The sequence below is a fragment of the Anabrus simplex genome, chromosome 6, assembly GCF_040414725.1.
Source record: "Anabrus simplex isolate iqAnaSimp1 chromosome 6, ASM4041472v1, whole genome shotgun sequence".
NCBI lineage: Eukaryota > Metazoa > Arthropoda > Insecta > Orthoptera > Tettigoniidae > Anabrus > Anabrus simplex.
Window position 1 is genome coordinate 249,904,876 of NC_090270.1, and position 25,902 is coordinate 249,930,777.

At 36.6% G+C, this 25,902-nt stretch overlaps 1 protein-coding gene across 1 annotated transcript in view; it reads right to left on the minus strand.

Annotated features, from left to right (window-relative positions):
• Window positions 1-235: 235 nt before the first annotated feature.
• Window positions 236-25,902, minus strand: part of LOC136875701 (mannosylglucosyl-3-phosphoglycerate phosphatase) — a 176,916-nt gene continuing 151,249 nt past the window's right edge. Inside the window, exons 11-12 of the mRNA XM_068228111.1 lie at window positions 17,865-18,084; window positions 236-591 (exon numbers count right to left, since the gene is read on the minus strand). Of these exons, the coding sequence (XP_068084212.1) occupies window positions 487-591; window positions 17,865-18,084 (325 nt within the window). The 3' untranslated portion in view covers window positions 236-486. The remainder of the gene's footprint in view (window positions 592-17,864; window positions 18,085-25,902) is intronic.

A 25,902-nucleotide genomic window follows, 5' to 3' on the forward strand; every position in this document is an offset into this window, starting at 1 on the left:
TTACAGTATATTTTGATTTAAAGATGCTAGGTGTTCCTTTTTCCGCTTTTAAGCCATACCAACCTAACCTATATTATGAAACATTTTCACCTCACAGAGCCAGCAGCCACTCTTCTTGGGCAAAAAGCCTGAAGAGCTTCAATACTCTAACATTCACATAACTAACAGATCCCTTTCCTTGTTCTTCACCATGTGACACTTATCATTCTATGGAAGTATCATCTTTCCTCTACTACATTACCTTTAAACTATAGTAGGATCCTGTAATTGTACTCAAGACAGAGAATTAGCCAAGAAAATAATCTTAGGGAAGTTGATAGTTTTAAAGAATAAATCATTTGTTAAACAGGAATACAACAGATGGTTAAGACTCTGTCAAGTCGAGTATTACAGGTCCCAAACCCATTTACTGTTCCCAAGAGGCTGGTTCCAGAGGGCTATGGCCACAGCTCGTTGCTTGTTAATATGAGGTATGAAGATCACTTCTTAGCTCTGGTCAATACTTCCTTGAGGAGAACACTCGTCTTCCACCTCAGGTATAACAGAGTCTTCCTCAAGCCTCTGTCTCTCTAGTAGTAGCTCCCGTCGCCTCTGCGAACAAACAGCAGCAAAGTAATACACTTAACAACTCTCTATTCCCTTTACACTGAGCTATACACTATGTAAATCACTTCCTTCCACATTAAAACATATACAGCCTCATGTGAATTAATCGGAACATGACAATAACATTCACAATTTATGTTTCTTAACATGTCTTTTCAGGGTATCTACTTGGTCCAGAGTATTATCAAGAGCCATACAGCACATACATGTGCTCTGCTGTGCTCACAGTTACCATAAACCACAGTTAAGTAGAACTTCAGAGTGTAAAATATAAGCCTATTTATATACTACATGTTTCATTTATCTATATGTGCATTTTAAACACTGTTCGGGCAAATAATAATGATCTGTATCCATGTCCAACGAATGTCTGACGCTTGTCCTGTTTCGCTATAGGGTCGGGTATGAAGTAAGATGAATGTCTGTAGCAGGTTTTTACAACTGGATGTCCTTCCTGATGCCAACCTCATCAGAGGAAGATTAAACGTCTTAATAATTGAGTAACTCCACCTTTAGAATACTGTACAATATTATTCTTTTTGATTTTATTTTAGAAAGGGACATGTTTCATCTCTTCCTTGTGAGACATGTTCAGCCTTAAAATATTATTATAATAAACACATGATATTCTTGGTCACCCAAAACAATGACTTATCCTTAAATTTATTGTTTTAAGAGTCAAGATGATTCAGTCTATCATATGTGAACAAGGTTAAAAAAACATTGAAGGATAAGTCATTGTTTTAAGTGTCAGTGGGGAGATGGCTTGAAATGACATTAGTAAACAAATAAGTCTGAGTGGTTTTTAAAAGGAGGAATATGAAATTGGAATTCAAGAGAACAAATTGGGGCAAATATTCATTTATAGGAAGAGGAATTCGGGATTTGAATATTTTTCCAAGGGAGACGTTTTATAAATTTCAAGAATTCTTTCAAATCATTTAAGAAAAGACTAGGTAAACAGCTAATAGAGAATCTGCCACCTGGGTGACAGCCCTAAATGCAGATCAGTGGTGACTGATCAATTTATTGATTGATTGATTGATTGGACTGAACGAGTTGGCTAGGTGGTTTGGGTCACATAGCTGTGAGCTTGCATTTGAGGGACAGTAGGTTTGAACCCCATTCCACAGTTTTCCATTTTTACACCAGGAAAATGCCAGGGCTGTACCTTGATGAAGGCCATGGTCACTTCCTTACCAATCCTAGCCCTGATCTATCCCATCATCGCCAAAAAACCTGTCCAAATTGGTGCGAAGTAAAACAAATAGGAAAAAAAATAGGGAGTCTTATGTGTATTTACGCGCAACAGTCAGTTTTGAGAGTCTCCTTTTGCGCATAGCCCAAATGCTTTTTATGGGATTAATGTCAGGGGAGCGTATGGGTCACACTACAACAAAAATATTATCACTAAAGAATTTATTTTAAGTGTGGCAAGGAGTAATTTTTTTGGTGAAAAATTATATCACCATCTGGACACCTTTCCTCCTTTCCAATATTTTGATGTTCTGGTCACTTTTAATCACAACATCGACTGGCACTATGAGTTTCTATAGAACACTTCCCCGCCTTGTCAATACTTTACATATTTTATTATACCTAATTCCCATACATGTTTTGAGAGCCAATTGGCTCAAAGCACCAGCACAAGGCGGGAAAGTGTTCTATAGAAATTTGAATATGTCAATACGGACAGGATTAACCAACATGGTGAAAATAATCAATTCTGGCACTATGAGTCTCATACCTTCAAACATGAAACCCCCAAAACATGCACTTCGAAGTTTCTTTCATCAGAAACCAGAGCTTCCTTCCAATGTTCCATTGTCCAATCCCGATGATTATGAGTAGGGAAAAGATTTTAAGGTGGAAAGTATGATCAGAAAAGGGGGGGAAATGTTCCGAAAATAAATACAAAAAGGTTCAAAAAAGATGTTGATGTAATCACGTTATTAAGGTTTAAAAGAGTTACATGAACTTTTCTTATCCCATTTACTGGGTTCTAATAATTAATAAACTGGTTATATTGGATTGCACACATTTCAATGTTTTTGACAGTAAGTCGCTGGTGCTTTGAACTCAGTAGATTCTTACACATAGAGAGAAACTCTGTTCAACATCTACAAAAACGAATGAAGTATATCTTGTCAGCACTCATAGAGGGAGTTCAGTCAAAGTTGCAAAAGTTTCCACATCTGGATTGTCCTTTAAAATTAATTTGAATTTGTCTTTAGCAAATCCATCAAGGTTCTCCTTTACACTCATCAACTTCTTCCAAACTCTGAATCACATTAGGCAAATACTTGTAGCCACACAGTGCATAAAGTTCCAACTCTAGGTCTTTGTTGATGATTAATTGTTGGGCCTGATTGATGGCTTCTGTGTCCGATGAGTCTAGGGCACATATGAAGCATTTGATTTTATCACAATATTTGCCCAAGAAAATCTGTTGAAACACAGAAAAAAGATTGTCTAATCTTTTCAAAACGCAGAGAAAAATGGGGGGGTTAAAAGTGCTGAAGCATGACATAGAAGGGAGAAGGTGGCAACATGTAGTAATCTCACAAAAAGAAGGTGCAACAAATTGTGTTTATTTCACTTCATTTCATGTCTCCAAATACAAACATTGAGCTATCTGTACAAAAGGTGCTGCACCTTAAAACCCTCTCACTAATTATGAGTCTGCAAGAAATTACATTGCGTCTGATGTTCTAAGTTGTGCATGTGAATCCAACATGAACTAGCCTATTATATATATTATTCGAACATGCCACTATTCTATTTACCTGGTATTATCCTAATAAATTTACAATCTGAAAGAAAAAGAAAATATTAATCAATTTCACTGCGACAGTGACTTTTACGACACAGCATTATAAATGTTCAAGTTTTCCAGTCTGTCGAAAGACCAATCTGTTTCTCAACCTGTGGATGTAATACTGTATACGGAAATGATAACGATCAAGATGTAAACGTATCAACTACTACAAGTTACAAAAAGCAGTGTAAACCTACTTTTCCAAATCATTCAACAATATTGCCATATAATTTTCCCATTCAGAAGTTGAAAGGTCGAACTCTTCAATTTCAGTTTTTTGGACTTGAAATGGTTACATGTTAATCCAGATGTAAATGGAATTACATATTTTTCCTGGAATCGTTATTGTCATCTAAATTCAAACAAGCTGCTTCCAAGATAAATGGAACCTTCATTTCCAACAGAATGTTTCAAAAGCTGGAGGAAAGGTCTAGATAAATTTCATGCAGATGAGAAATCTGATTCTTGTATTAGTTTTGACAGACTGAAAAAAAAATTATATAGAGTATTTTCTGTATGAAACTTGACCGCTTGCACACAGCTGAGGCAAGGCCAGCCGGACAGCTGGCTTCCCCTCCCACCACACACAGCCCACCTAGCCACAGACAGCCTGTAATCAGCCTTCGCTTCTTAAATTTGTAAGTCTGCATACACAGTATATAAACTAAACTAAACATCATAGCAAATGCTGGAAACGTCATTTTTCCACAGCTAAACAGACACTGTGCTAGGTAAACACATTTCGACTGACATGATTGAACATAATTTAACAATTTCATCTCCGTGTTGATGATTTACAATGACAAAGAAGAAATGCAAAAATTGTTCCTCCTGATCAACACAATTCTATTTACATGAATAAACTTTATTCAGTACTAGTTTTGGCCCTTTTTTGGGCCATCTTCAGCTTAATAGATAATCGTAAATAAAAATTTTCCATTGGGAGAACATATGATTGAAAATAATAAAAAATTTAGACATTTCTAACAACATGGAATTAATTCATTTGGTCACAAAGGGAAAATTCATTAACGTTTTAGAAAGTTCAGAAATTTATCTTGCTCAAAAAAAAAAAAAAATCACTTTGAATCAAGTTTGAATGAAAGAAGTACAGATGAGAACCCGTTGTATAAACTAGTGTTTAATCGTTTAAGGAAGAAAAGAAGAAATGAAGAAAAAGATATAATTTGAAGATCTTATATTTATTTAGGTATTCTTGTTCAACAGCATCTAAACATTAAAATTTTATGTAATGATAATTTTCCTAATACATCACTAATGTTTGTTTATTAGTTGATATGGCGAATTATGATATAATACTTCTTTAGATTTGGGCTAAACAAAAGAAAGTATTATATTGTTTTTATTCTTTGACTGTACTTCACTGATGAAGGGAATGTACTATGTTCCTGAAACATGTCTGAATAAATGATTTTCAATTATAAACGTGTATTGACAAGGTGGACCAAACACATTATTTTAAATAATTTTAATAGCATTAGACAAGTCAGTCCAGGAACAAATACAAATACCTATTATCAGTGGCGAAACTACTTGGAGTCATTTGAGGCAATGCCTACCCTAAGACATATGATTAAACATAAATATCGTAACAAATTTATCTGCTGTTGTTATTGTGTTACATCACCAATAATCTATTTTTGATATGTGCTACATGATGACAGCAGATGATGTGCTTCACTGATCGCCCTGCTAGATGGCGACAGCAGACTACTTGTTCTGACAGGGAGGCAGTCTGTAACTTGTCTCACCCAGGACTTTTTGTTTTGTTTCCCTTCCGTCAGCTTGGGGATTGGCGCGGGGTGGTGGAGAAAAGATAGGCTACCGCCCGCACTCCTCTCTCCGCAAGATCTAGACCCCAGAGAGGCATGCCTCCTGTGCTATTTGAAAGCGTAGAAACTCTCCGCGCGAAAGGTGACAGTGAAGTACCATATTGTTAAGTGTGTGTTTTTCTTTTCAATTAGTAGGCAATCCATGCATTATTGGCTTTATTTGTGGCAATTCAGACATGGACCGTTAATTGTGTAAAACGTGATTGACATCATCCGGTTGAAAATCATGTCGAAATAATGTGTGAAGTAGGCTCCTTCGGGTACTTAATGTGTCTTTTGAACTCTTTAAAACGTAAACTGTTCTCATCTTGGACTTACGACGAGAAGTGTGAAGCCAAAAACAAAAGATGTATGCCTAATTTGGATATTATTTTGGAGGTAAAGTAGTGAGAAAATGTCAATTTTCTTGGTATACACAATATTCGTTGTTAACAGCCTGTTCCAAAAGCAAGAAGCATTTTTGTTATACGTGTGTTTTGTTTGGTGGTGAAAAGGAATGGTCTTAAAATGGGTTGTTTGTTACAAAAAACTTTCTTAGAAAAGCAGAGAAGCATCAAAATTCAAATAAACATATTCAGAATAAAGAGAGATTCCATTTACTGGGGTGCGGGAGGACATAACATTCTTTATCTGAAGGTGCAAGAATTCAAGCCGTTAAATATAACAAAGCCGTGAAACAAAATAGGCTTGTTGTTGAGAGACTTGTTGACATTGTGTGTTTTCTTTGGAAACAGGAGCTTGGATTTTGAGGTTCATTTTGAAGGGGAAGACTCGATCAACAGGGGCAATTACCTAGAGTTGTTGGATCTTCTTTCAAAACAGGAACAGTACATTCAAGATCATCTCCAGTTCACATTGGGCTTTAAAGGCACATCAAGCGAAATACAGAATTAATTAATTAATTGAGTCTGTAACTGCCGTAATTCAGGATACAATCAAAGCAAAGTTAGATTCTTGTGATTTCATTGGTATTCAGGCAGATGAGACCTTAGATGTATCAAACAGATCTCAAGTTAGTGTAATATTCTGGTTCTGCTCAAAACAGGGTCCCACAGAAAGATTCATAGGCTTTTATGATGTTTTGATTGATAAGACTGCAGCAGGCTTAGAATTAATTGCTGATATTGTGCAAAAGTGGGGAGTGATTGATAAAGTCGTATGTCAAACATATGATGGGTGCTCCACAATGGTAGGAAGGTATGGGGTTGTTCAGCATTACGTTAAGCAAGTTTGCCCAAGGGCAATATTTCTACACTGTTAAGCCCACAAGTTAAACCTCGTTCTTCTTCATTGCCCCAAAACGATAAAATCAGTCAGGCTCTTCATTCATAATCTGACAGCGTTTAATTCATTTTTTAGTAGATCCTTTAAAAGAGCTCATCTTCTGAAATCCAAAGGATTCAGGCTTCCACAAGCATGCGTTTACCCATTGGAGCTTTCATTGGAGAGCAGTCCACACAATAATTTCACACTAAGATGATCTAAGACAGGTTTTTGAAGACACTCCACAGAATGATGGAGGTTGGGACAGTGAGTCATACAATTCAGCTGTCGGGTTGCTTGCCATACTCAAAAAGGCCCAATTCATTTATTTGCTCTGTCCCTATAGAGAAATTTTTATTTATACAAACCATCTCTTTGCTCTACTGTAATATAAAAGCACATCTGATGTAATTCTGTGCAATACTGAAGTTAGAAAAACTAAAAACTAAACATAAATTTGAAATAATTGATTATAAAATTTAACTCGATTAAACCAAACAAGCTTTTTTATAAATCGACCTGGATTATTTTATGGTCAATGTTCAGAAATCTGCGGATTGGTATCCTCAAGGACATGCGATCAGATAATACAGTATCCTCTTGCATTCTAAAATGTGGCAAAATAAATAACGAGATAAATGTATATGACAGGACATTCCAAATGCTCAAAATGTTAACATATGAAGTTATTGACACCTTAATTATGCAAATGGAAATACGGTTTGGCGATTTTGAAAGCATCCAGTTTGTTGAGTTGTTCGATCCAACACAGTTCATAGTTTACACAGAGAGCTTCCCTGCTATTAAAATGAACAGTCTTATGAACATTTACCCTCTTTTAATAGGGAAAGATTAGAAAATGAATTGATTAACATTTATTCTGATATAGAAAAACATTTGTCCCCTCAAAAACTTTTACATTATATTGTCCTCAATGACCTCGAACCAGTGTATGCAGAAGTGTCAAAATTGATTAGTTTAATATTAACACCGATGCACCATTGCACCGATCCAGAAGAAAATACAGGAAAACCATCTGCACTGGTTTAGGCAAGTGTTACGTGCAGAAGACAATACATTGGCAAAGTCATCGTATACACTGGAAGTCGCTGGAAAGAGGCCCAAGGGACGACCAAGCCAGAAATGGACCGATACAGTGCACAATGACCTGAAAGCTGTAAGACTATATCCAGACATAGCCTGAGATCAAATTAAATGGAGACAACAAATCCACACAGCGGACCCTGCCACCAGGCGGGACAAACACTAAAAAAGAAGAAGGATATCAACATTTCCTGTGACCACAACTTCATCTGAAAGGAGTACAAGCACTCTGAAGAGGATAAAAACATACTTGCATAATTCAATGAACAATGAAAGACTCAGCAGTCTTAGTACAATTTCTATCGAGAAAATGCTTGTGAAGGAATTGATGAGTGATCAAGTAATGAAGGACCGTGTGAGTGACCATTTTGCAACCAAGAAAACTCAACAATTGGAACTACTCTACAAGAAACTTTAAGGTAAGATTTTCTGTCTACCCATTAATTAACTAATAACTTTGCCACTGCCTATTATGGTTAAGCCATTATATGGTAGCAGTGGCATTTAGCAATTAAGTACCGAGCTCGATAGCTGCAGTCGCTTAAGTGCGGCCAGTATCCAGTATTCGGGAGATAGTAGGTTCGAACCCCACTATCGGCAGCCCTGAAGATGGTTTTCCGTGGTTTCCCATTTTCACGCCAGGCAAATGCTGGGGCTGTAACTTAATTAAGGCGACGGCCACTTCCTTCCCACTCCTAGCCCTTTCCTGTCCCATCCTCGCCATAAGAGCTATTTGTGTCGGTGCGACGTATGACGTAAAGAAAAAAAAAAAGAAATTAAGTTATGCACATGCAGTGAATAATGTAAGAAACATGTTACATTGATGCCATTCAAAGAGCTTCTAGTTTGATGTCCTTAAAAACTGAAGGCAAAAGTTGCGCATGAAGGTCAAATTATTTCTATGAAGTAGGTGGTGAAGATTCAAAGTTCAATGCGGAAACAAGTGGACTGATAAATAATAATAATAAAAGCCAAATTAGTACAAGGGCTGTTGAAAAAGGGGCCAATCAAATTACAGTATAATATGTGACAATATAACATTTTTCTACATTATTCACTGCATGTGCATAACTTAATTTCTAAATGCCACTGCTACCATATAATGACTTACAGCTATCAGAACTTTGTAACGAATGACATGCAAGTTTTAAGAATCTTCAGCATCCAGATTAATCAACTTGAATCATCCTTCAATGGCAGTTAAGTGCCTTATTTTTATGCATTTTATGCATACTTTAAACTTTTATTACCGTTGTGACTATTTTTCATCTTCAACATATAACTTTTAGCGTCAACCCACAATATTTTTACAGCATATGTACATTGTTTATGGACCCTTTGATATGTTGTGCAATTTGTGTTATTGGCTTAGGTCGAAACTAGTACCAAATAAACGTTTCATTTGTAATGTAAACCACATTGCAAAAAAAAAGAAATTTATTGAAAAGGTGGAACTGTGAAACTAAAACTTTTAATTTTCTATTTAACTACTTAATAGTGATGAATCATCATCAGTGTTCTGCCATATGGTGGCAGGTCTTCACATGGCAGCTCTCCATGCAATCCTGTCTCTTGTCACCTTCTTCGTTTCCTCATACTTGTATTGTATCCTGATACTGTCCAGCATCTGATATCTTGTCAGTCCTCTTTGTCTTTTTCCATTTACCATTCCTTCTATAGCATCTATAAGCAAGCAATCTCTCCTCATCCAATGACCAGTCCAATTGTGCTTTCTCTTCTTGATTACTTTTAATATATTTCTGTCTTCTCCCACTCTTCTCAAGACTTCTTCATTCTTTACTTTTTCTATCCATTGTACACTTTCCATTCTCCTCATCTTCTTTTCTCAATGTCCATGTCTCAGCTCCATACAGTGCCACACTCCATACAAAGCACTTCACGAATAGCTTCCTCAAGTCTCTATCCATGCCCCCACCAAAAAGTTTACTCTTCTTATTAAATGCTTCCTTCGCAATCGCAATATGAGTTTTCACCTCTTGACTGCACCTCATGTCCTCTGTTATTACACTTCCCAAGTATTTGAAAGCATCCACCTGTTTTATTATTTCCTGGCCTAACTTTAAGGTTGTCATCACTTTTCTTGTGCTTATCACCATACATTTTGTCTTTTTCTTATTAATTCTCATTCCAAATTCTTCACAGACAGCATTTAGATCTGTTAGCATCGTCATCATAGCTCATTCACTCTCTGCCAGTGGGACCATGTCATCAGCAAATCTAATACATTCTATTCTCCTACCATCAACTTTCACTTCTCTTTTTCCATTCATGTATTTCTGGATAATCTCTTCCAAATACATGTTAAAAATTTGTGGGGGAGAGACAGCAGCCTTGTCTTACTTCCCTTCCAATTGTGGCTTCTCCTACATCTCATTCCCTATCTGCACTCTTATCTTCTCCTGTAGATATAGATTCTTAATCAGCCTTCTCTCCTTCCAGTCGACTCTGTTCCTACTTAGAATGTCCATTAACTTTTTCCACTGTACTCTGTCAAAAGCTTTTTCCAGGTCAATGAACACAGCATATATTTTCCTTCCTCTTTCAATGTATCTCTCACCTAATGTTCTTAACAGTTCAAATTGCATCCCTTGTTCCTTTACCTCTCATGAAGCCATACTGTTCCTCAGAGATACAGTTGTCTAGCCTTCCATGAAGTCTTCTGTTCAGTACTCTCAATAATATTTTGGCTGCATGTGTGATCAGACTGATGGTTCTAAAATCTTCACATTTCTTTGAATTCTTTTTCTTTTCAATCGGTACCATTACTACTGAAAGAAAATCATCTGCCCATTTGCCGGTTTCAAATATCTTATTACAGAGATATGTTAGCTCTTTCACTCCTTTATTTCCAAGACTCTTAAAAAGCTCTACCGATAATCCACCAATCCCACTTGCTTTGCAATTCTTCATTTCTTTCAGAGTTTTTCCTACCTCCCCTTCCAGAATGCTGTATCCTTTTTCATCCTCTATTACTCTTGTCTCATCTATTTCTATATCATTTGTTCTTTGACCATATTCATATAGGCACTCCACATACTCTTTCCACCTTTCCCTTACTTCTTCAGGTTTATACACCAATGTACCATCATTTCTTTCTATTTCCGTATGGGTCCTGCTTTTCCTCCCTTCAAATACCAGTTCTGAAGCTAATTTATACATAATTTCATATTTCTCTTCCTTTTCTAGTTTCTCTATTTCCTCACATCTCTCTTTCATCCATGTCTTCCTTGCTTGATCTGTTTCTCTACTTAATTCGTTGTTCAGTTTTCTGTACATTCATTTCCCATCCTCAGATCTTACATTCTTCCATTTCCTTCTTTCCTCCATCTTGCTCAGCATTCCATTTGTGACCTATTCTTGCAGATGTCCCTTTCCCAACTACTTTTTCTGCAGAATCTGTGAGGTTTCCTCTCATCCTCTTCCATGTCTCATTTGCACTTTCTTCTTTAGGACCTCTACTCCATTTTGACATAAATATGTCTTCCAGCTCCTTATCTTTACCATTTTTCTTAAGAATTTCTAGGTCAAAATATTCTCTTGGTTTACCCTTTCTCTCTTTTTTCAACTGCATTTGCAAATCTCCCACCACCAAGTTGTGGTCTGAATCTCTATCTGCTCCAGGGTATGCTTTTGCTTCTTTAGACAGTTTCTGTACCTGTTCTGTATCATGATATAATCAATCTGATACCTCTCACCATTCAACCTCGATGTCCATACGTAACGCCGTCTCTTGTGATGTTCGAACAAAGTGTTCCCAATCACAAATGAGTTTTCTTTGCAGAAATTAACCAACATTTCACCCCTGTTGTTCCTTGTACCCGGTCCGAATTTTCCAACTATTTCTTTTCTTCCTTCACCAACCACTGCATTACAATCCCCCATTACAATAATGCAGACATTACTCTTCTCCTTTACCATAAGTTCTTCAATCTTTTTGTAGTATTTTTCTACTTCCTCATCCTTGTGTTGGCATGTTGATCATCATCAATATATCATCTATATAGTCCACCTTTAATACTTTGTTCTTCAGCCGTTTTCCTATCATAATTGCCATGCCATTACTACCACCAGTTTCATTTCCTGAATAAAACAACCTGTAGTCTCCACTTTCTACCTCACCACAGCTTCTCCGTCTTACTTCACACATTCCTAAGGCATCCAGTCAATTTTTCTTCATTCCTTGTTTTGCATTTTCCAGCCCTCCACCTTGTAGCAGTGTTAGAACTCCATGTTTCAATCCTTATCTTCCTTCTTTCTAACCTGCTTTGACCTTCCTTTCTGATCTTCCTTCAACTTATCTTTGGTTCGTCTCATTGTTATCCCCTCTCAGAGTTCCGATTGAGGGGAAGTTTTACTTTCGGAATCATTTACACAAAGAGCCTTACCATGTGTTTCCTGGGAAATATAATGTGGTAGTATCCCGTTACTTTCCACATAGGCAAGAAGTTGCCCAACCTAACGGGCGATTATCCCATTACGACCAAAGATGTTCACGCCCATTGTAATGGTGCCAACAAGAGCAGACTCCAATTCCTAAGCAACGCCGGTGAGAGCATGCAGAGTGCCTATCTTTATCATGGTTTCCATGGCATTGATGGCAAATAAAATAAAATGGCTGGCACTTAGGGCAAATGCAAATACAGTAAATAAATATATCGAGTGTCTCTCTTAGGGGGTATAGTAGTGTTATCTATGGATTGGAGACAAGATAAGACGACTAACGCCTATGGCATAAAAGACGCAGAAGACTTATCTTAAAAACCAATATCAAACGATCACAAATACAGCAGTCAACACCAACACACACTCAATACATGCCACAAACACTGCCAGGAAGCTGCTAACGAAGCACAGTTCCCCCTTATAGATGGATATATGATACACTAACATCACAGATGATCCTGCATTTGGCCTGAAGATTATTTTGAATTTCATCCGTATCTCAGAAGTAAAACACCTCTGGAAAAGATCATACCACCGGTTTACAATGAAGTGCATGGAGCTATTGATTCACTTAAAAAATTTAAAGCGGCAGGAGAGAATCAACAAGTATCGGAACTTTGGAAGAATGCAAATGTACAGACTATTCAGAATTTACATAAACATCTCCTTGACATATGGAATACCGAAAAATTGCCTGAAGAATGGAATGTTGCGATTATACACCCACTACACAAAACGGGTGATAGATCAGATCCTAGTAATTATCGCGGAATTTCTTTGCTGGAATCACTTATAAGATTTTTTCTAAGATTTTATATTCCAGAATTCATGAACAGCTTGATAGTGAATCTGGTGAATATCAGGGTGGTTTTCGTCCAGGACAAAGCTGTCCAGATCAAATCATCAGTCTCAAATGGATTATAAAACATCAAAGGATTAGGAGCAAAAATTTAGTGATCATTGTTGATTTTCAAAAAGCTTATGATAGTATCCAACATGAATCATTATTGCATATCCTTACTGAATTTGGTTTACATCGGAAACTTGTTGCTAGTTGTTTTATGTCGCACCGACACAGATAGGAAAGGCCTAGGAATGGGAAGGGAGCAGCCGTGGCCTTAATCAAGGTACAGCCCCAGCATTTTCCTGGTGTGAAAATGGGAAACCACGGAAAACCTTTCTCTGGGCTGCCGACAGTGGGATTTGAACCCACTATCTCCTGGATGCGAGCTCGCAGCTGCGCGCTCCTAACCGCATGGCCAACCTTACGGCAGTCACTCTTAGAAATACAGGTTTAGAAATGAAATCTCTGAGCCATCTGAAATTCATACTGGTCTTCGACACGGAGATGGATTATCTCCGTTGTTGGTCAATTGTGTGCTGGAAAAACTTGAACTGTCTGTTAAGATTGGAAGAAATATTCGACTAAATTGTCTTGCATTTGCTGATGATCTAGCATTATTAGCAAATAGTATTGAAGAAGCTAAATTTCAAATAGAGGCATTGGAACGATTAGCAACGAAGGTTGGGTTGAAAATTTATTTTGAAAAAAAAACAGAAATTGTGTGGTCTTTTCAAGTGGAGACTTCACATATTATGTTAGATAATACTCAGAAAATAAAGGTTGTAGACAAATTTAAATATCTTGGTGAGATTATAACTTGGAATGCTAATGAAAAAGCATCCATAGATAGTAGAACACAAAAACTGAGATGAGCGCAACAACAAATTACATACCGAGTTGCAAGAAACAGTCTCTTTCGATTAATGCTAAATTTCAACATTATTACTCCGTCGTTAAGCCAGAAGCAACATATGCAAGTGAAACATTATTTAAACTCAATACCCAATGATAGAAGAATTATTTGGATAATTATTAATTAAAAACACCAGATTGATGACCAGTGGAGATTTTAACCAAATTCAGCACTTTATAAAGAAAGTGAATCGATCACTGACACAATGCAAAAACTGAAGATTGCATTCTTTGGACACATATACCGCTTACCAAATACTAGACTCTTAAAACAACTTTTTTATTAGAATGAAATATTAAAAAAAACATGGTTTAAGGAAATACAAATTGATGTACATGAACTGAAAGTTACTAAAGATCAAATTGAAAATAGAGAAATGGATTCTAAATAACAAGTACACAAGACTATCACTAAAAATATTGCAGCGTAAGCAGTATGTTATATCTGCAGAAAAAGATCATCCAGAATGAAGAAGTTTTGGGAAAGGGAAAAAATTGTCAAGTGTTAAAAGTTGAACTTATTCTTTGAAGACTTCTTGTCGTATAAGGTTTGATTTTGATGCTCCAATATGGAAAGAAAGAAAGAAAGAAAGAAAGAAAGAAAGAAAGAAAGAAAGAAATAAATAAATAAATAAATAAATAAACAAACAAACAAATAAATAAATAAATAAATAAATAAATAAATGAGTGGTGTTACAAAAATGTTGGTAACTTTGAAATGGTAAGACTTGGGAGAAAGGAGACAAGTAGCTCAACTAAGTGGGATGTTCCAAGGTGTTGGTGGAGAGAGGGCACTGAATGACATCAGTAGACAAATAAGGTTTAGTGGTATTTTTAAAAGTAGGAAGGATCATAATCCATATATATAAAATAAGAGTTTTGTCTGTACATTGCTCAAAATTTGAAAAGAATGGTATTTCTGTATCGGTCATGTCCACAGCAACAAGTAAATGTAGTTTTTACTTTTCCGTAATTTCTGGTCTGTCTGTCTGTCTGTATGTATGTACACCCATCACGAGAAAACGGCTGAAGAGAATTTAATGAAAATCAGAATGTAAAGTCGAGTGATGAACCACTGCAATCTAGGCTATAAATTATTTTATTCACACTGAGTGAAATGGTAGTTTAGGGGAAGGCCTGAAATTTAATTCTCAAATATTTATGTTATTAGTGGTCGTGTCTTAACAAAAATCGGTATGCAAAGTCAGGGTAATAAGTCTATATAATCTAGGCCATAAATAATTGTATTCACACTGAGTTAAATGGCAGTTTAGGGGAATGCCTAAATTTTAATGTTCAAATATTTATATTATTAGTGGTCGTATCTTAATGGAAATTGGTAGACAAAGATGGGAAATAAGTCGCTACAATATAGGCTATAAATTATTTTATTCACTCTGAATGAAATGGCAGTTTAGGGGAAGGCCTGAAATTTAATTCTCAAATATTTATGTTATTAATGGTCGTGTCTTAATGAAAATCGGTATGCAAAGTCGGGGAATAAGTCATTATAATCTAGGCCATCAATTATTTTATTCATGCTGACTGAAATGGTAGTTTCGGGGAAGGCCTGAAATGTAATTCTCAAATAAGTTATTTATGTTATTAGTGGTTGTATCGATAAATACTACATAACATAACTAACATAACTTTAGTTATGTCGTAAGTTAGTAGTAGTTATGTAAGAAGTTATTAAATTTCCGATCACTTATGTCTTATACATTGTTACCGCACCGCATATAATCACAGAGATATTCATGAATTTTTGGAGTTTTGTTACTACGTTCGTATCACCGCCGAGTCACGAGAAAATGGGTAAACAGAATTTAGTTAAAATAGCTATGTAAAGTCTGAGAATAAGGAACTACAGTCTATGATATAAATAATTTTGCAAGACGCCCTAATATCACAGAGTCGAAAGAAAAATAATGTGAAGGCCTGCAATATAGAAGGCTCATAAACTTTATCAACAATAACATTACATTGTCCATTGTTTGTTGTGATGTGCCTTTTGTCTTCTATTTCCACTCATCCCCGATAGATAGGATTACTGCAGCGTACCAAGGTTTTTTTAAAATTTGCTTTACGTTGCACAGACACAGGTAGGTCTTATGTCGAAGATGGGATAGGAAAGGAATAGGGGTGTGAAGGAAGCGGCCTAGGCTTTAATTAAGGTAGTTTGGTGTGACTGGTGTGAAAATGGGAAACTACGGAATACAATCTTCAGGGATGCCAGCAGTGGGGTTCGAATCGAACTATCTCCCGGATGCAAGCTCACAGCTGCGTGCCTCTAACCACACGGCCAACACACCTGGTCGTACCGAGTGTAACAGCCTGCCTGTATATTGGCGGGAAGTAGCTGGGGAGTTAGATAACTTTCTTCTTTAGCATGCCATTCCTCTGGTTCATACATTTTCTGATATTACTGGTACGTAACACACTGGTTCATCATAGCATTCGAGCTATTCAATCCCTACTCCGAGGCACTGATCGGAATGAGTAGTGTGCATATTTACCGGAATAATGACAGAGGAGTGTTCACGGCAGTGACGACCTGGTTATTCCAGCTCTGGAACTTTGGACTGTTAGATTGGCACCGTAGTACTGTTCGTTGAAAGTGAGAAAGTGTGCGGTTTTTCATTTGATCGAGTATTTTATATGATAACATTGCTTTCAATCGCTACATACCTACTGACGTTTTTGTAATGACCTATGCTGAATTCAGTTAGGAAAACCACCAAGTCAGTCTTTCTGAGAATCCCGTAGTGAAGCACAGGTACATCAGCTAGTATGAAGATAAAATTGGAATTCAAGAGGACAAATTGAGCTAAATATTTGTTTAGAGGAAGAGGAGTTAGGGATTGGAATAATTTACCATGGGAGATGTTCAATAAATCTCCAACTCCTTTGAAATTACTTAAGAAAAGACTAGGTAAACAACTGATAGGGAATCTGCCACCTGGGAACTTCTCTAAATGCATGATCAGGGGAGATTGTGAAGCTGAACATACTTTCAGTTCTCTCCAATGTCTCAAAACATTCATAAGGAACAGCACAACACAGAAATGACAGAATAATGTTATGGTTTGTCACATACATTAGAATTTACCTGTCTTACTCAATCCAAACTATTACTGCAACCAGTAGTCATAGCAGAACAATCTTTGGCCTAATGAACTTAAAGAAAGAAATAGGTAAGCAGATATACCAATTACAGTACATTTTCATATGTGTATATTCATATAGATTTATAAAAGGCTACTGAACATATCACTTTTCTATTTTGTTAATAATAACATTATGAACAGGCTGAAACAAATAAAATATTTTAATTTGAAGAAATCAATGTTTAGTATAAATTATAAGCATAATATGGCATTATGTAGTTGCAGGCTTCCTTTCACCACATCCCCCACCCCCTTCTTCCCCCAATTTTAATATACCAGAGACACTTCCACTTGTTAGAAGTCTATGACCAACATTAATCACGAGTAGAATCACTCCCCTAAGTCAAGCCCACAGTGGTGAACCTGGGAGTTAATTAGCTACTTCTAAGGGGAAAACAGTCATCAATAGTCACAGTTTTCTTTTTCCTGCTGAGTGTTTTCTTTTCTTGGGTGAAAGTAGCCAGTCTGTTCATGCTGTTGAATAGGATTTAGATTTACAGTGTCTACACAGACACAAAATTTAGTAGCTATCTCTCTTTGTGTTATAGGAGCATTCTGCGATAATGCTTCAACTACACAATGCTTCCTGGGAGAGCAACCCATTAAAATCTCACAAGATAACCTCGAAATTTCATGAAAATACAACATGTGCAAATAAATACACTCTTAGTAAATACTATTCAATTAATGAACAAACAATACCTAGACAGTGTGGAATCTAAGAATAAGCAAAGGGAAAAATTACTAAAAAGAAACTTTGTTCCGATTAATTTGCATAGGACTGTATAAACCTTTGCAATAACAACAAGACTTGAGTATGCCCTACAACATACCTCATCATCAAGCACCACAATGCGCCCTTCGATTCGAGGAGTCAGTTGACAGGATTCATTTTCTAGGTCATCAAGGCTTGCTCTCCGCGTTAAACGACTTCTATGGTGAGGTGGTGATGGACTGGGTGAATGACGATTATCAGCATCCATCGTGCTGGACCTCCGTAGTGGAGGCGGGCCATCATGATCTCCAATGTCCAGCATCTTCACCAAGCTGTGTCTGTAATTTACAAAGTACTGAAAGTAAATTCCAAGTTATAAGAGCCATTATGATTTGTTTATTATAGTTGCTTCTGGAGAGTATACTGAATTATAATTCACAAGAGATTACAACAATTTCATTAGAAAAATAAGAGATAAAGAATTCCAGAACTGAAACCTTAATCTAAAATGTGGTCTCATTTCACAGTACTGATGAATGAACAAAGTGAACCCATATACTGGTGCAGGCTTTCATGACTGATCTCAACTGACAGCAATCCTCTTGTACTTCAATCAATCAATCAATCAATCAATCAATCAATCAATCAATCAATCAATCAATCAATCAATCAATCAATCAATCAATCAATCAATCAATCAATCAATCAATCAATCACCATTGATCTGCATTTAGGGCTGTCACCCAGGTAACAGATTCCTTATACAGAAAAACCTCGATTATCCGCTCTAATGCCCGGGAAGGGGTGAACGGTTCATAAAATTTAAAAAAAGATAATCCATACTACTAATTTTAATGGACTTTAAAGTACATAAAATACATACCATATAACCTTAAAATGCAGTGCATTAAACCCTCTTTAAAACCAAAATGTAGTCAAAGCTACAACAATACATACTAAATATTCACCTAAATTACCAGCATATTAAATGTCAAGATTTCATTTTGGTCCGTACTGAATCAAAATTTACAGTTACAGATAAGGATAAAGGTTTCCACCTGTTCAATACAATAAAATAGTGAAATTACTAAAATATCACATATTCATTATCTGTCATTTAGGGACCGGTTTCGGCACCTTCCTGTGCCATCATCAGCCTAGGAAATTTTGCAAGGCTTTTTAAATAGCTACATGAAATACTTGTACCAGTGTAAGAATATGAACAGAGCTTTCTAAACTAAGTTGTAAATTTTTACCAATACGTATGTGACTTAAAGTATATGTGATTAAAATATAGAGACTAGATTAATCTTTGTGGGATAATAGACAAGTCATGAGACATTTATATACATTTTAAAATTTAGAGCTCTTTGCGTTATCGATTTGATAAAATTAATTATAACACCCAGTTTTGGATAAAATCTTTCTTGTAGGGCAAAACTTATACATCTATACAGTATGTACGACTGGCCTTAAATAGTGAAAAGCATTCATTTATGTCTTTAGGCACTTTGTAAAATACTAAACAAAGAGCTGATTTCTAGAACAGTGTTCTCTTCATGTGGGTAGAATAACTTATCATTGTCCATTTTCCAATATGAAACGGTTCCTCTTAATATGCGATCTAAGAATCAACTATAATGTGCCAACTTTCTTCCGTATGAATAAAAGATCTAATGTCACAGTCTTAGTACAGTTGCTATAAAACAGCTTAATTTGATGATGTGCTATATGTATTAGCTCTGTATTTCAATGTTGATCCAATAATAAATGTAGGGCTGAGGCCGTACGTTGATTGACAAGAATATCTTGAAAATTTCAATTTTCAGGTGGATCTGATTGAGTTTAGAGTGATCTCGAACCAACACGGACCTAAAAGGAGAGACGAATTTCTGAGCTACAGTATATGTTAGCATTGCAAAATCGGAGATAGAGAAAGCGATTTGTAAAAATACTAGTAAGGACGGAAACTCACCTCGAGCGCCAAGTTGACAAGTGTCAAGTTAGTGAGGAACTGCGATGCAGAGTGTCAAGAGGCAGCCCGCATGCATCAGCTGTTAGGTGGGGCAGGTTAGGTGCGGGGAGGGGAGGTTGCGGTAGAAGGAGAATGTAGGTCAGGAAGGTGTGGATTCCAATGGGGGTAGTAAGCCAGTGTGTTATGTATTGTTTTGTGAACCGATTGATCTCTAGGTATTTTTCAATTATTTATAACCAAAATAAGCATGTCAAATAAAATTGTGGGTTTCTCGGACAGATCATTGAGATTGTAGCTGAAGTTATAATACTGATCCAATAAAATAAAACATTGCTCAGTAAGGTCAAGTAGTAGACCTTTGTTCATTGTTTCAATGATGTCCAAATCATTATTGATGCCATGAAAGCCCTGTTTATAGTCCTGTATATGCTGACTTATTGCCCAAAATCTCCTGTATTTAATAGCATTTACATGCTCGTTGTATTTAATTTTGAAAGATCTCCCTGTTTGCCCAATGTATATGCAAGAGCAGTCGTTACAGTGAAACCTATAAACACCCGGCTAATATAACCTGGAAATGGGCTAGTTACATAATATTATATATATTTCAGTCATAAAGTGTTCCAAATTAAAATTTCAATACTATAAAACCATTTATTTAAATGATAACTCTTCATTATTGTCAGCATAATTGTATCAATTACATCGGAGTTTAAACATTTAGCTTGACTATCGTGTAGTGTCGTGTGCAAGCAATGTCTGGATTAGCGTAGAATCGTATGCGAGCACTCGATTGTGCATGATGTAACAAAACCGCATGGCACTCCACAGCAACCGAGTGGTAAGCCCCGGTGTTACATGATTGTGAATAAGAAGGAGAACACTAGGAGTTCAAAATACTCTGTTATGTCTTGTTTGTGATAATAACACTAAAATAGAAGTCTTCGTCGTGAAAAGTCAAGATTTTCTTCTGAAGACGCGAAGCAAAGCTCTCTGCGAAACTTAAAGAATTTCACCTTGTCTTATTGACACAACATAAGCCCAAAAGCCTATATCATGTCTACACTCAAGCAGTCAATTTTGCAGTTAATGCTTATCTGTCTGGTATTATTAGTAATGCCCTTAAGGGAATAAGCTCAAATTATAATATTCATCTTTTACATTGTATTCCCCGCCCGGTTACTCATTCTTGCCACCCGGTTGACGAATATTTCTGGGGAAAATACTATATTTGATTCTTAGATAACATATTAAGAGGAACTGTTTCATGTTAGAAAATGGACAAGAAAATGGACAATGATAAGTTATTCTACCCATATGAACAGAACAATGTTCTAGAAATCAGCTCTTTGTTTATTATTTTACAAAGTGCCTAAAGACATAAACTTTTAAATGAATGCTTTTTACTATTTAAGGCCAGTCGTACATACTGTATAGCTGTACGAGTTTTGCCCTACAAGCAAGATTTTATAAAAAACTGGGTGTTACAATTAGTTTTATAATAGTTATATCAAATTGATAACGCAAAGAGCTCTAAATTTAAAAATATATATAAATGTCTCATGACGTGTCTCTTATCCCACAAAGATTAATCTAGTCTCTGTATTTTAATCACATAGACTTTAAGTCACATACGTATTGGTAAAAATTTACAACTTAGTTTAGAATGCTCTGTTCATATTCTTACACTGGTACAAGTACTTCATGTAGCTATTTAAAAAGCTTTGCAAAATTTCCTAGGCTGATGACGGCACAGGAAAGTGCTGAAACCAGTCCCTAAATGACAGATAATAAATATGTGATATTTTAGTAATTTCACTATTTTATTGAATTGAACAGGTGGAAACCTTTATCCTTATCTGTAACTGTAAATTATCAGCAGACCATAAATAATTGGCTGGTGTCATTTAAGTTGCTTTAAAAAATCAGTTACTTTTTTTTGCAGTCTCCTACAACTTATTTTCTTCTTTAGTCCATTCTGAGCCTTCTAATTACAAGAAGGTCCGAAAAATCCGTATCGTCCTCTTGCTCCAAGAATTCCATTAACGTTTCAGCCGACTCCAGTGCAGTCTGAAGCGGTACGCAATTGTGACGCACTCTTCTTCCCCATCCCCCTCACTTTCACTCATCACTTTGCAGCTGACTGCCGAGTTCCCGTTTGCGCTTTTATTTACTATTTCGTCATCAGTTAAAATGTGATGCCCAGACATTACATAGTCGAAACCACTCCTCAATGTTACTTTCATCCACTTCTCCAAAATGAATGTTATTTTCAATAGTCTTCAGGATATCTTTGATCATTAATCCCTCATTTTCATCAGTGAACCCATGAAAATAGTCAGCGAGCTCTTCGACTCAACATACAATTTTCTCCACAATCGAGTGATGTTCTGAGCGGTTACTAGATCCCATGATTTCTGGGCAAGATAAAGCGCTTCTTTAAGATTGAGTTTTTTCCAAAACTCAACCATCGAAGTTTCTTCTGAAAGTAAGAAGCCTAGCAATTCCCGCTTATAATGCGCCTTAAAGGTTGCGATGACACCTTAGTCCATCGGCTGAATTAATGAAGTTACATTAGGTGGCAAATAGGAAACAAAAATGTTTCCATCCTCTGATTTCAACTCTGTATCAACAGGGTGAGAGGGTGCATTATCAAGAAAAACGACGGCCTTTAATGGTAAGCCTTTGGACGCCAAGAAATCTCAAACCCACGCAGCAAACTTATTATCCACCTCTCAATACATTTACAGTAATTGCGATGTTTATAAGAACATTACAATATATTAAGAGGTACTAGTTTCGACCCTGTGTGGGTCATCATCAGCCTAGCCAAGATGCATGAACTTATTATGGAACAAAGTCCTGAAAATATTGCGTGTCATCTATGCAGATTTATTACAACAATAATTTACTGGGAAATATTTCATCACTGTTCCTTCGAAAGAACGCAGATTTTTTGCTTTACCAACAACAGCTAATTTTAATTTATGGTCACCACTAGCGTTCGCACAGCACAAGATGGTAACGCTCTCTTTACTAGATTTGTGACCAGGAGCTGATTTCTCTTCAGCAGCTGCTAGTGTTTTACTGGGCAAGCACTTCCAATAAAGTCCAGCTTCATCGGCATTGTATACTTGACTTAGAACGAAATTGTATCTCTCAATTATACGCTTAAACTCGTATCTAAAGTTTTCTGCTGCACTGCTGTCACCACTTAGTTTTTCTTCTTCGATGTTTAATTCTCGAATGCCACGTCTGTCCTTAAATATCTGTAGCCAACCATTGAACGCTGGTGAGGACCCCGAGAGCCCCATCTTTTCGTGAAAAATTCGTGCCTGACTTGTTATCATAGGACCATTAATAGGTGCACCTTCGCCTCTCTTTTGCTGAAACCACGTGAATAACGCAGCATCCAGTTCTTTTACAGATTATGCTTTCATTGTTTTTCTTTTAGCAAGTCCATGCGAACTGTCAGAACTCGCCACAAACAGCAACACTTTGTCTTTCTTTATTCTTCATTAGGTTCAGCACTGTTGTCACACCCACACTGAACTCTGATGCTAATTTTGAGACTAATTCACCTTTCTTTAACCGTTCGATTATATTAACTTTATTTTGTATGGTTAAAACTACACGTTTTCTTTTTACTGCAGATTTCGATCTCAACATTTCTCGGCTATTAGAATGGAAAATAAATATTCAACTTTATCAGTCACTCTCACATTTCCTTACTTTGCACTACAGTACAGGATGTATCCTACTTGTCTACTAATAGCGGAGGTTGACTATGACGGACCGCTAGGCTGGTTTCCAATTCCTGTGCATTGTGAAATATTTACGATACGGTAGCCTGTGGTGAAAATATTTAACCTTAACAGAGAATATGAAAGATCTATGTACAGTACTCGGAGATGTTACACGTTACCAAATAAGTTGTAGGTATCATTCTGAAGTAGAAATGACCAGCATACCGCACTCTACGCTCCTTGGGCTGGGAGAGGGCACATTACAGTACATTATTTGTCAACAATGGAATGGATAATAAAGTTTGTGACTGTTGAATTTGAATAGTATCCCTTTTCTTTCGCAACAGTTAAAAGTTAAATAATTTTACACAATATAAAATTAAGGAGTAAAAAAATTTATGAAGTCATGTCTCCAATGTCGATTGTCAGTCTATGCGCGTGTACGTACAGTAGTTACTGTGCGTTATGATCGTGGACTCAGGAGTCGGAGAGTCAATGTACAGTCGCTCCAAAACAGAATACTGTATCAAGATACCTCGACGTCAAGAGCCGGGCTGAGTGGCTCAGACGGTTGAGGCGATGGTCTTGTGACCCCAACTTGGCAGGTTCGATCCTAGCTCAGTCCGGTGGTATTTGAAGGTGTTCAAATACGTCAGCCTCATGTCAGTAGATTTACTGGCACGTAAAAGAACTGTGAGACAAAATTTCAGCACCTCGGCATCTCCGAAAACCGTCAAAGTGGTTAGTGGGACGTAAAACCAATAAAATAATAATAATAATAATAATAATAATAATAATAATATATAACTCGATATATAATAATATATATTATTATTATTGTTGACATCAAGAGTATGCTCAATTCAGTATTGGAGCAACGGTACATTGCTTTTAAAAAATAAAAAAATTTTGGCGACGGATAATCCGCAGAACGGTTGATCGAGGGGCGGACAATTGAGGTTTTACTGTATATTGTTTACCTAGTCTTTAATCAAATGATGTCAAACATCTCCCTTAGTAAATTATTCCAATATGTATCCCTTAAACAAATAACTTATTTGCCCCACATGTTCTCTTGAATTACAACTTTATCTTCTTATTATGATCTTTCCCACTTTTGAAAACTCCACTCAAGCTTACTTGACTATTAATGTCATTCCACACAATCTCTCCACTGATAGCTTGGAACATACCACTTAGTTGAGCAGCTTGTCTTCTTACTTCCAAGTCTTACCAGCCCAAAGTTTTCACCATTTTTGTAACGCTACTCTTTTGTCGGAAATCACCCAGAACAAAATCATGCTGGTTTCCTTTATATCTTTACCAATTCTCAAACAAAGTAGGCTAATACTGGCAAAGCTTCCATGGCTTCCATACACCAGAACCATACTCTAATAATTGGAGTCTTACAAGTGATTTATATGCCCTGTCCTTTACATCTATGATGAACCATATCTTGTAAACATTTTGTTTTGTTTCTACTATGGAAGTAGTCAGATTTTTCATATACCAGGGGTATGTATTCCTTAGATTGTGATAGCAATCTAACCTTTTCATTTCTGACAAGAATTTTTTTTTTTATCAAGGCCTCAAGCTGAATTATTTTTAATAAATGACATGAATACATAAAAGTTGAAAATAACATGGGAAAACCAGAGAGGATCTTGCCTTCTTGTCTTAAAATTGTTACAGTGCCTATGGAAGGTCCTAAACTGATCACTTTCTAAAACAAAATATAACTACATTATGTATAGCAAATTCAAGGTTGTCCAATATAAAAGGACAACAATTAGACAAACATCAAAATAACAATGAACGAGTAATAGAGAGTTCAAATTACATGTTTTTGGTGGTTACAGAAGATTCTGACTGGCCACTTTCAAACACCAATATACAAAGTGTAACCGTGATGATCTTACAAACTTTCAGGGATGATGGAGGACTGCAAATGGATCAATTTAAGATAAGGAGCCATATTCCGGAAACAATCGTGTCAGAAGTTAAGCAAAACTCTACTCATTTAAGTTTGTTTACCTGCACAAGGTTCACAAGCTGTTCCATTTACAACAAATTTTCAAAATGGCATCCCCTGTGTCAATGCAGGCATGGCATTGTCACACAAAGTTCTGTCATACCCGTTCGAATATCCCCAGAATCGTTTGAACAGCATCGCAGGGAGCGAGAATTCTTGCCAAGAGATTCCCTTCAGTATCGACAGGTGTCTCATACACAAGGCTTTTCACGTGGCCCCACAAGAAGGAATCAAGCGGGGTGAGATCAGGTGAAAGAGCAGACCACGAAACAAGACCTCCTCTTCCTATCCACTTTGCAGGGAATGTCTCATCCAGGTGTTCACAAACCCTCAGTTCATCAAAGTGAGGTGGGGCTCCATCATGTTGGAACCACATCCGTTAACGAAGGGCAAGTGGGATGTG